Source organism: Aquarana catesbeiana, linkage group LG03, assembly GCF_042186555.1.
Source record: "Aquarana catesbeiana isolate 2022-GZ linkage group LG03, ASM4218655v1, whole genome shotgun sequence".
NCBI lineage: Eukaryota > Metazoa > Chordata > Amphibia > Anura > Ranidae > Aquarana > Aquarana catesbeiana.
The window spans coordinates 622241608-622253399 of NC_133326.1; the positions used below are offsets into that span (position 1 = coordinate 622241608).

The following is an 11792-nucleotide window of genomic DNA, read 5'->3' on the forward strand; positions in this document are numbered from 1 at the left end:
TGTGACTAGAAAAGATCGCCTGTTTTTAAAAATGGCTAATTTAGCATAGTGCTTTTATTTAATGTAAGTGTTATGTTGCTAAGGTAGTGCTTTAGAATATTTCAATTTCAACATGATATTTAGTAAAGGTTTGGAATAAAGGGAATTGACACTTCAACCCTTTGGCAGAATTATGCAGATATGCGCTGTAACACAAACATGAAGAATAAATGTGAGTGTTAGAGCCCTTTCACACTGGGGTGGTTTGCAGGCGCTATTGCGCTAATAATAGCGCCTGCAAACCGACCCGAAAGTGCCGCTGCTTTCACACTGGAGCGATGCGCTGGCAGCACGGTAAAAAAAGTCCTGCCAGCAGCATCTTCAGAGCGGTGAAGGAGCGGTGTGTATACCGCTCCTTTATCGCTCCTGCCCATTGAAATCAATGGGATGGCGCGGCTATACCGCCGGCAAAGCGCCTCTGCAGAGGCGCTTTGCGGTGGTATTTAACCCTTTCTCAGCCGCTATCGGGGGTAAAATCGCCCCGCTAGCGGCCGCATACTGACGGTAAAACGCCACTAATAATAGCGGCTTTTACCGCCGACGCCGCCCCCCGCCCCAGTGTGCAAGGGCTCTTACACATCAAGGCTTTAAGTGCCCAAAAACGACAGGCACCTGTCTTCTGAGCTGACAGGATCGCCCCACTTCACAGGAGCCCAGCAAGAGGAGCAGTAAGTGCAGCCCCAGTGTGAAAGGGCTCTTAAGATAACTATTTAAAATGACCATCTGGATAACAACAAATCAGCTTCAGTAATCTAGTGACGATAGTACACAGAAATCGCAAATCAGTACAGAGGCCACAAGGTTACATTGTCAGTCTCTATATTTCTGGATCCCTACAGGTATATAATTAAACCTATGAATGACACGATGCCACAGTTCTATATTCCTCTGCATGTTATTGCATGGTTGGAAAGAAGAAAGAAATGGCTGCACATCCAGAACTTCCGATTGCCTTTTATATTGTTTCACAAAAATAACACCAAAGACACCAAACTGTGGTCATGTAGACGCGTTTCACACATACATCTTGTGCTTAATCATTACCATTTGCATGGTGTGAGAGAGGGCGAACTAAAGTGTAGCACTGTTTATTTTGTACAGTAATAAATATATATCAGTTTATACTCCCTCATTTTGTTGTATTCAGATTGCAGAAAAAACAACTACACCTTACCTATTATAGGCCTCTCATTATTTCCTTGCACTTTAGCGATGAGCAGTGCGAAGCTCAGAAGGGAGAATAAATGAACAATCTTGACAGAGGACATCTTAGCCATGGAGTCACTCTTGCATCTGCAGAACATAAAAGTTACGATACAAACATAAGAAAACTTTAAAATCTTAAAAAGTTATAATTACGTTTATTATTCTTTTGGAAATAGTAGAAGAAACAAGAAAGCAGTTTAAGGGAGAGACGTGTAATCAAAATATGCTCCAGATTTTTTTTAGAGCCCATTTATATTTCTGCATTGTGGTACTGCATGCATTACCATAGTATGTGTTACAGTGTCATTCCTTTTAAATGGCACCCCAACACCAATTCAATGGGCTTGCATTGTAGCCTGTTGCAATGCATGGTAGTGTGTTCCATTACAAAAAATAGGATTTTAGACTTATCGATCAAATTATTTCCTGGAATACATGGACAGTTTTATACATGTCCATGCTGAACAGGCAGGATTTTGGTCAGTGTATAGCCAGCTTAAGTTCTAATTTAAAAAAAAAAAAAGATTTTCTACCTCGGTCATGTGTAAAAATGAGGCCTTCCAAAAAAAAAAAAAAAACAAGAAAAAACCCGAAGCTCTCCTTAAACAATCTAGTAGGGATATATTAAAAGAAAGTATGGCCAAAGCTTTTTTGGCAGTACTTCGCTTGTGGCTCATAGGAGTACATCTACTTTTGTACTGCTGTGACCCAGAGTCAGCCTATAGTGGGTGTGGGCTATTCAGGGCCGCTGATAGTGGGGGTGGAGACAGCCCTCCTGTACCAGGCCTAGGATTCAACAGGGGCATGGAAAAAGGGGACCAGGGCTTTTTTTCTCAAAAAATAGGTGCAGGAACTCAACAACGACCTCTGAAAACCAACCCCCCCCCCCACACACACACACACACACCCCAGACCACCGCACGCCGATATACATCCTTATATTAAAAGGGGGATATCGTTGTTATGGAAGCAGCTAGCTGCCATAACCCCGGTATCCTCTTCTTCGGCCGGCGGTCCGCTTTCCCATAAGAGTGGTCTCTGCAGCGGATTCACTGCAAGATCACTTTTATCGGCGGCGGGAGAGGGCCCTCCCGCCGCGCTCCGGTGCCCTCCACCACTTACCGGAGCCGTCAGCAGCGGCGGAGGCGATCGGATATTCACCCTTGCTGGGCATGGAGACGAGTGGGGGAAGACGGCCACCCGTCTCCATATCATTGCAGGGTGGGAGCGACGTCAAAACGTCACTTCTGCCCATAGCTCTTAAAGGGCCATTTTTTATAAAAAAATTTTTAAATAACACATTTTTTATTTTTTTTATTGCATTTTAGTGTAGATATGAGATCTGAGGACTTTTTTGACACCAGATCTCATATTTAAGAGGTCCTGTCATGCTTTTTTTTTAAAAGAACAGTTTAAAAAAAAAAAGGCAAAATAAATAAGAAAGAAATTTTTTTAATGCGCCCCGTCCCAAGGAGCTTGCGTGCAGAAGCGAACGCATACGTGAGTAGTGCCCGCATATGAAAACGGTGGTCAAACCACACATGTGAGGTATCGCCGCAATTGGTAGAGCGAGAGCAATAATTCTAGCCCTAGACCTCCTCTGTAACTTAAAACATGCAACCTGTAGAATTTTTTAAATGTCGCCTATGGAGATTTTTAAGGGTAAAAGTTTGTCGCCATTCCACGAGCGGGCGCAATTTTGAAGCGTGACATGTTGAATATCAATTTACTCAGCGTAACATTATCTTTCACAGTATAAAAAAAATCTGGCTAACTTTATTGTTGTCTTATTTTTTAATTCAAAAAAGTGTATTTTTTCCAAAAAAAGTGCGCTTGTAAGACCGCTGCGCAAATACGGTGGGACAAAGTATAACGACAGGCATTTTATTCTCTAGGATGTTAGAAAAAAAATGTATAATGTTTGGGGGTTCTAAGTAATCTTCTAGCAAAAAAAAACAACTGTTTTTAACTTGTAAAGAACACATCTCATAAAGAGGCACAGTCCTTAAGTGGTTAAAGGGGCAACACATACCAGCAGTTCATTAAATACAGAGTTGGGGGGGGGGAGGTGTTACCCACAGAATGTAAAGTTCAGGGGTGCACTACATGCAGAGTGTAAAGTTCAGGGCCCAGTGCACTACACGCAAAGTCCAGAGTTCAGCCTTCTTCCACAGCTGCATCCACTGCATCCACTGCTGCGGCAGCCTTCCACTGCCCCATCTTCTCCCTCCTTAAAAGCTCCACCATCTGCCATCTGTCTTGCTTGTGGTGCTGTATAAAACTGAAGGACCCAGCTGGCTCTAGTACCTCCCTGCACACTGTAGGTGGCTCTGCCTCTCTCACTAGCAGGAAGACCATCCAGTGGAGGTGCCGGGATCTGCACTGCACCCCCCCAGGCACCTGCATCTCCCTTGTCCCCACCCAGTGGGAGCCGGTCAGGAGATCATATCTATGGGAGCTGTTAGGAGACAAGCGGTCATTTGTAGAAGCTGGACTTCTGAGTGTACAAGTGATAGTGGTGAGCAGGGAGCAGAGGGCCTGAGCCAGAGGTGGTGGAACTGAGTTTGGAGGGGACACTTTACTTTTGGGCACATGCAAAACAATCCAAAAAGCCATGGTTTCCAGTGATTAAATAAAAGCTATCAGTTCAGCAGCAGGGACATTTGGGATCAGGATGGGTAATCCTCTGTGCTGCTGCTCCTTACAATTAAATAAAAGTTCTGGCCTCATTTTCTATATCAATATGCTGGGGGAGATATACTTTTACTTTTTAACATGCCCATGCTCTTTATGTTGGATTGAAAACACATTGCAACATACTCCCACCCCCCAGTGGTTGGATAGTGCAATAACACATGCAGTTTTAATCAGTGGAATCCCATTGCTACTACAGTATGTTCAATTTAGTTTTTATAATTTTAGTAATCTGTTTTATATTGTGTCAATATATTTTACTATTTTAAAGTTGTGTTTTTTAAAGTGTTTGTCAAAAAACACGCACCAATACTCCTGTAGTTATAACAGTTCTATAGCATTCCTAAAATGGGCTTGAGAAAAGGGTTGAACCCAGAAACATGTTGCCCCAGTACTGGTAATTCTTCTATCAGCAACACCACCGGATACGCTGTGAATGCTGCATGCTGGCTGTCATTACACTACTGTTATCCATGGCTTCTCACCACTGGATCTCATAACTGCATCCCTGATTGCCTTGCAATAGGTGCCTCATTACATTCCTAATTCTAACAGATTTTCTGCTTTTGTTGCCATTAAAACCTTTAATTCACAATATTGTCAGGATCAACCCAGATGCCTAATCGGCAGCTGGCTCAGCCTTTCAGCACGCCGTCTGCCCCCTCCAGTGAGCACTAGAGGGGTAGAGCACAGAGCGGTGACTGACAGTCACCGCTTTGGGCTCAGACTGGACCCATGAACTGAGCGATCAGTGGTCATGTGATCATTCGGTTCTTGGGCTTAGAGCTGGCGGGGGACAGCTTGCAGCATCGGACTGATGCTGCAGCAGGTAGGTAATTATGTATGTTTGTTTATTTTTAATTCCCGCAATTCCAGTATGACTGGATAGAAATGTAACAATACAAATACCTAGCTTACCTTTCTTGCTAGCTCACCCCTACATCACCTATCCTCTACAGGCATACACCTTCTGCATTATGAGGGTTTTTTTTTCTTTGTTTACATCCAAGCTGCCCATTATATACTGTATGTTACTGTCCAAACGTACAATCTCCTTTAGCATATCTCCCAAAATTTGAACTTCAGAACGAGGGACACTTTTAACTGCTTTGTCTGAGCCTACCGTAAAGGAGAACTTCATTAAAATAGTGGAGAACTGCATAGCAACCAGCAACTGTTGAGATAATGAACACTTTGGTGAGAAGTATATAATGTATAGTATTGTCTATATATAGTGTAGGAATATGTAAAGTAGAGCACAGGAGTGTTGCAGTGCCAGGTGTAGGATACATAACACAGACTGGGTGTGTAATGCAATGTGTTCAAGAATCAGGAGTATGTAATGCACTGAGGGCTGTAGTCAGTACTGGGTTTAGGAGTACATGACACACAGAGCGGGGTCCAGGAGTACATAATGTACAGAATGCAGGGAACAGGAGTGTGTAATGCATAGTATTGCCCCGTACACACGGTCGGATTTTCCGACGGAAAATGTGTGATAGGACCTTGTTGTCGGAAATTCCGACCGTGTGTAGGCTCCATCACACATTTTCCATCGGATTTTCCGACACACAAAGTTTGAGAGCAGGATATAAAATTTTCCGACAACAAAATCCGTTGTCGGAAATTCCGATCGTGTGTACACAAATCCGACGGACAAAGTGCCACGCATGCTCAGAATAAATAAAGAGATGAAAGCTATTGGCCACTGCCCCGTTTATAGTCCCGACGTACGTGTTTTACATCACCGCGTTCAGAACGTTCGGATTTTCCGACAACTTTGTGTGACCGTGTGTATGCAAGACAAGTTTGAGTCAGCATCCATTGGAAAAAATCCTAGGATTTTGTTGTCGGAATGTCCGATCAATGTCCGACCGTGTGTACGGGGCATAAGAGTCAGAAGTACAAAACAAACTGTGCAGGAGTCAGGGGTGTGCAGGAGTCAGGAGAGTGCAAAATCCCCCCCCCCCCCCCCAAGCAATACTCTCCCCCACTTTATCCTTCCAGCAAAAAAAAAAAAAATCATACTCCCTCCCCTCCCAAAAAACCCAGCACCAATTTGCATGCTCACCACCCCAGAACAAATCCTTCCACGCAAATCTTTTTCCTCTAGCCTCACCAAATCCCCAGTCCCATCACAACTCCCCCTTCATCCCTATCCCCACGCCCCTCAGTTCCCCCCTCACAGCACAAATCCTTTTACCCCCCAATCCCCCTTCCCAGCACAACAAATCCCCCCCTCCCAAATTTCTTCTGCCAGCAAAAATTCCCCCTCAAGCATAAATCCCCCCCCCCTACTCCAAATCCCTCTTCAAGCACAGAGCCTTCTCTTCCCTGCACAAATCTTCTTCCACTCCCCGAATCCCCCCTCCCTGTTCACTCCATGCTCGTTTCCAACACCGCATTGAAAACACACAGCAGTGGTGATCTGCAGCGGGTGTTAATGTTAACTTTATGACACCCCAAGCGCCGGTCGCAAATGCAGTGCACTTGCTCGCATGGTAAAGTAATACAATGCGATACAGTTGCTGTGCATTTTTTAAAGTAGTGCATTCACTACTTTTGGTGCAGTCTGGTGTGATTTCAGCCCATTCAAATGAGAATTCTCCTCTAACCATTAATGTCAGAGAGCATTTTAATGGCGCTTATTGGAAGGGGGGCATTAGAATGACCCCTACCATGAGAGTGCACTTTTTACACTACAATTTTCACTGTCTGTGTTTCTTTTCTGCCCATTATTAACTTTTCAGTTAATTTTTTTTTGTTATTACAGAAAATAATTTTGTTGTACAGAATAGTCCTGGGTGGTCAAACACAGTGTGTAGCCACATTCTTCATTCCTTTATTCTTAGATCTCAGTTAATTCTTAAGGCTAATGTACCATGATCTGAAGATATGGTAATTAATAAGAGTTCCCTGAGATCTGGAAGTTATTTTTAAGGATTTCCCCATGTTACAAGGGTTGAGAAATGCTGCTCTAAAACAATATGCTGCTCCTAATCAGCTGATTAAGATATTTTGATGGATTGTGAGGATTATCAGATAGAAGAGTGAAGCCTGGTGTAAATGTGGGAATTAAAATGGACTTTACCTTGCTGATTCACGTGCTTGGCTCTTCTCTTTGCCTGGCATTAGCCAATGTCAATACTGAAACGAGGAAGCAGAATATGAGTAATGTGACCGGGAGGGGTCCTCATCCAAAGAATGAGGAAGACACATGCCAATTAGTCAGCAAAGTTTGTGTGAGATTTATACATGACACAGATCGTTTCAAAAACAAATTCCATATCAGTAAATGAAAAACGCCTGCTATACACTTCAGCACTGATCATGTGGCTTGCTTATGAAAAGCATACTTGGCTGCCCTTTGTTCTGTGTGCAGTCAGTTCCATTTACTTCAGGTTGAAATGAGCCAAAGAGCTAAACAGGTTTTGTAACACTTAAAGGCAACCAACGAGGATCTAAAAACAAAAATGTAATACGCTGATCAGCTAAAACATTATGACCATCTAATATTGAATATGTTCCCCTTTTACAGTGAAAATAGCCTTGACCTGTAAAGGCATGGATGTCACTGGACCTCTGAAGGTATGCTGTGGTTATCTGGCACCAAGCCATCATTAGCAGATCACTGCCTTCGCTGGTTTGCCTTTTTCCCATAGTACATCCTGGAGGCACCTCTGCCTCCGGTAAACCACTCGCACCCACCCAATGTGTCATGCACATGATGTGAAAAAAAAAAAAAAAAAACGTGGTTCATCAGACCAGTCCACCTTCTTCCATTGCTCCATGATCCAGTTCTGATGCTCACATGCCCATTGTAGGTGCTTTTGGTTGTGGACATGGGTTAGCATGGGCACCCTGACTGGTCTATGGCTATGCAGCCCCATGCGCAACAAACTGCAATGCACTGTGTGTTCTGACATCTTTCTATTGGAACCAGCTTTAAAATGGTTGTAAAGCCTAAATATTTTTTACCTTCATGTATCCCTTCACCCCACTGTTTATTTACCTGAGCCCTCATTCGATCCAGCACCATGCACATCTGCAGCTCTTCTCTCCCCTCACTTCCGGGTCTCGCTGGCTTTCCTGCGGCACTGGGAGCCATTGGCTCTCAGTGCTGTCAATCAAAGAAAGTGACAAGGGAGTGGGAGGCAGGGCCTAGTCCTACTGTCTGTGTGAATGGATGCAGCAGTGGGGCTCAGGTGTGAGCATGCACGAGTGCTTCCCATGGGGGCACCGGACAGAGGGGAGGGGCTGGGAGTGCTGGCGGGGGACCTGAAAAGAGGAGCTTCGCAGCAGCTCTGTTCTGTGTAATTCCATTGCACAGAGCAGGTAAGTGTAGACATGCTTGTTATTTTATTAATTTACCTTTACAAACACTTTAACATTCAGCAATCTGAGCTACAGTAGCTCTTCTATTGGATCAGATTACACAGGCCAGCCTTGGCTCCCTACATGTATCAATAACCCTTGGCCATTCATGGGCCTGTCAACGGTCCATTGGTTTTCCTTTCTTGGACCACTTTTGGTAGGTCCTGACCACTGCAGGACCATAGTTGCACTCACACAGTCATCTAAGCCATTACAATTTAGACTTTGCCAAATCACTCAAATAATTACGCTTGCCCATTTTTTCTTCTTTTAACACATCAACTTCAGGAACAACATGTTTGGTTGTTGCCTAACATATTCTATCCACTTTCAGATGCCATTGTAACAAGACAATCAATGTTATTCACTTTACCTGTCAGTAATGGTATGCTGATCGGTGTATGCTTAAAGCTTACTAGTCTTTCGATGTGGCAGCAACCTTTGTTTTCCTATTCCAGGCCTTTTTTTTTTTTTTTACCATGTGATCCCAGCCAGTAACACACTTCCTGTCCTAGGGTAAGACTACTCAGTATCTCTACTGAATCTATGGAAAAACACTATTATCACCCTAAGACAGGAAGCATGTTAGGACTACAGAAGATCTCCCTCTCTCTTCTTTTCTTCATAACTTAGGGGGGTCTTGTTCTACCGCCCTCAAAGTAAGCTGGGAAAAATGTTAACTGATAGGTGCAGCATAGTGCACAGGATGTTCAAGCTTATTTAATCCCAAAAACTAAAATGTAATATAATGCAGCTTAGCATACCTTAGAAGTGGTGGCTGCATTTGTTTTACTTTTTCCCTTTTTACCTGGTGGTCCTGCAAAAAACACACTTCAGTCACCATATTTAGGCATCGGTAAACTGCAATATAGTACATTGTATATATTTCAGCTTAATGGTCCTTTCGAAGTGGTGACTGAATTTTTTTTGTTTTAACAAGCTAAGAACTTTTTGGTACAGAAAATACCAGAAATGAAGTGTCCTTGTCCCAAAAAGAATGTATGTTTTGGCTTTTGGATTTATTTACGTTTCCAGATCACAAACGTTTAAGCAGCTCTTGTTAATATTTTTAGGCAGAAATTTGATGTCACTGTGATGTCATGATTACCAGGAAGGCCTTTGACTGGTATATTTTTTTGCACTATTGTGTCACTGGACAGTAAAGCAAAGGCAAGACACCGATACAGCCAAAGCTCTCATCACACCCGATTGGCTCCTAGTACTGCCATTCCCTCTCCCAGTCTGTACTGATTTACAGGGGGTTTCGGGAGGCAGACATCAATGCAAACTTTATTACACTATTGGAATAAATAAAAATAACATTTTTGTACCCCCATAAAATTCTTTTCTTGGAGTCCACTGAGGGACACAGGAAGTTTAAACCTTTATGTTATACTGCCGCCTATTGGAGGAGCAGACACTAGCAAACAAAAAGGTGGCAACCTTTCAAATCTGAGAAACAGAGGCCTGAAGAGGTGCTCACTGTCCTAGTGGAGTTAGCCTTTACTGGATAGGGGGGAACCCGCTACTTAAGCTCATAAGCCTAAACATTGGTCTGTGTCAGCCACCTAGAGATTGTGGAACAAGAAGCAGTGCATTTTTGGGCCCATCAGTGATGACAAAAATGAGATTAGTCTTTTTACAGGAAGCAGCGACTGAAGGATAGACTCACACAGCCTTAACAGATCCAAACAACAGAGGGACTAAAGAATGATGTCATATTGCTGGAAATCTGAGACTTCTCTATGAAGAAACAAAGTCCTGGGCCTTAATACCACCTTATCCATGTGTAAGATCAAAAAGGGTTCTTTGTAGGATAAAGCCGCCAGCTCAGACAGTCAACACAGCTCCCGTGATGGCCACAAGAATTACAATCTAGTGGGTCAGAGTAGAGGGAAGAATATCTCCAATAGGTTACAAATGGGAACTTCTTGAGAACCTAAGGAAAGACATTTAAATCCCACACAGTCGAGGGGATTAGACTGGGGGGGGGGGGGGGGGCACATGCAAGACCCCCTGCACAAAAATGTTATTCAGAGAGTGGGGAGCCAACAATCTATGAAACAGAATAGAAAGGGCAGAGATCTGTCATTTGATGGTATCAAGAGCCAAGTGACTGAAAAAAAGAAGATCCATCTCATTGAGAACCTCCTGAGGTGAAAGCCCATAGACTAATTCCAAGCAAAGAAACTGCATTGGTCGAAGTGACAGACTGATCCACAAGCTTTAAAGTGGTGCGCACTGCATCAATATGGGCCAAAATGGTCACCTTTAACATTAGAGTGATAGCAGAAAACTGTGACTCCTCAGGATAAAAAATTCATCAAAGACTCGCATGACTCAATCTTACAAAATTCTCAATAGTCAATGGCTCAGCAGCTGCAGGCAAATCGGTCACAGAATATTTGGAAAGTGATACTGTAGCCTCTGCAATCTGAGTCTGAAAAATAGTGTGTAATTAGTGTCATGCATGTTTGTAGTAAAAACCTCAGCTGAGAGCGCAGAGGACCCAGCGACACCCAAGAGAGCTGAAGAGGATTCTTAAGGAGAGACTCCAATACCAGAGGGTAGCAGATTTTTAGGCTACTGATGTCGCCACAACCAGGAGGACATGCTGCAAACAGTCTCCAAACCAGAGCAGCGGTTGGATGCTTCCTTGATGCTGTTTGGTGGGAAAAATAGATTGAAGTGGGCACTTGGCACTCCATCCAGCAGATGACACCTGCACTTAGTCTTACAGAGTTAGCCCCTTCTGCAAACCTGTCAGGAAACAATAAATACTTGCCCCCAGTGGCCAATAAAAATGAGGGAACTTGTGCTGCCTGGCTCAAATGGCCCACTCACTAATTGGGTGTTCAGAGACAGGGCAAGCGTTAAGGCAATGGCAGTGGTCAGGACCTGAAAACTGCTTTACAGCTAACCAGAACTAGTCTAGAAAGGGACCATGTGGGGCCCAGTGCCTAAGGGTGACTTCCAGTCTCAGGCAAGCCCAGTCCAGGAGGTCAGGTGCAGTAGAGTCTAAAAGCCAGGCTAGGGACAACTGCATTGAGTAGATGTAAGTCAGTGGGAAATACCAGCAGAAGTGTATAGAAGAATCTTGACCAAGGGTAAAAAAAAGTTGCTAGAAAAAGCACAGTTTAGTCTTTAAAACAGCAGAGAGCTGAAAACCACATTCCTAGGACATTAGCAAAAAACCAAGACATACTGGTAAATATGAGGGATGTACCCTGAACTGGACTACATTTTTTTTGCAAGTATTTTAACCCAGAGATTTAAGACTTCCATGTCCCTCAAAATACAAAAAGGAAATACATGTTTGTAATGTGTAAACAAGTGCATTTTAAGGTCTTCCTAGAATTTACCTGTTTTAGTCATGGATCCACTTCATTACTTCTGCTTATGATGCTTTACGGTTTCTCATTTCAGCATTCATCTTACAGACATTTCCCATTACAATATTCAAGAAAACAGTGTAGAAC

At 43.4% G+C, this 11792-nt stretch overlaps 1 protein-coding gene across 1 annotated transcript in view; it reads right to left on the reverse strand.

Moving 5' to 3' along the window:
• Positions 1-7210, reverse strand: part of LOC141133162 (gamma-glutamyl hydrolase-like) — a 50352-nt gene extending 43142 nt beyond the window's left edge. Inside the window, exons 1-2 of the mRNA XM_073622348.1 lie at positions 7031-7210; positions 1214-1332 (exon numbers count right to left, since the gene is read on the reverse strand). Coding sequence (XP_073478449.1) covers positions 1214-1332; positions 7031-7071 — 160 coding nt within the window. The 5' untranslated portion in view covers positions 7072-7210. The remainder of the gene's footprint in view (positions 1-1213; positions 1333-7030) is intronic.
• Positions 7211-11792: the final 4582 nt, after the last annotated feature.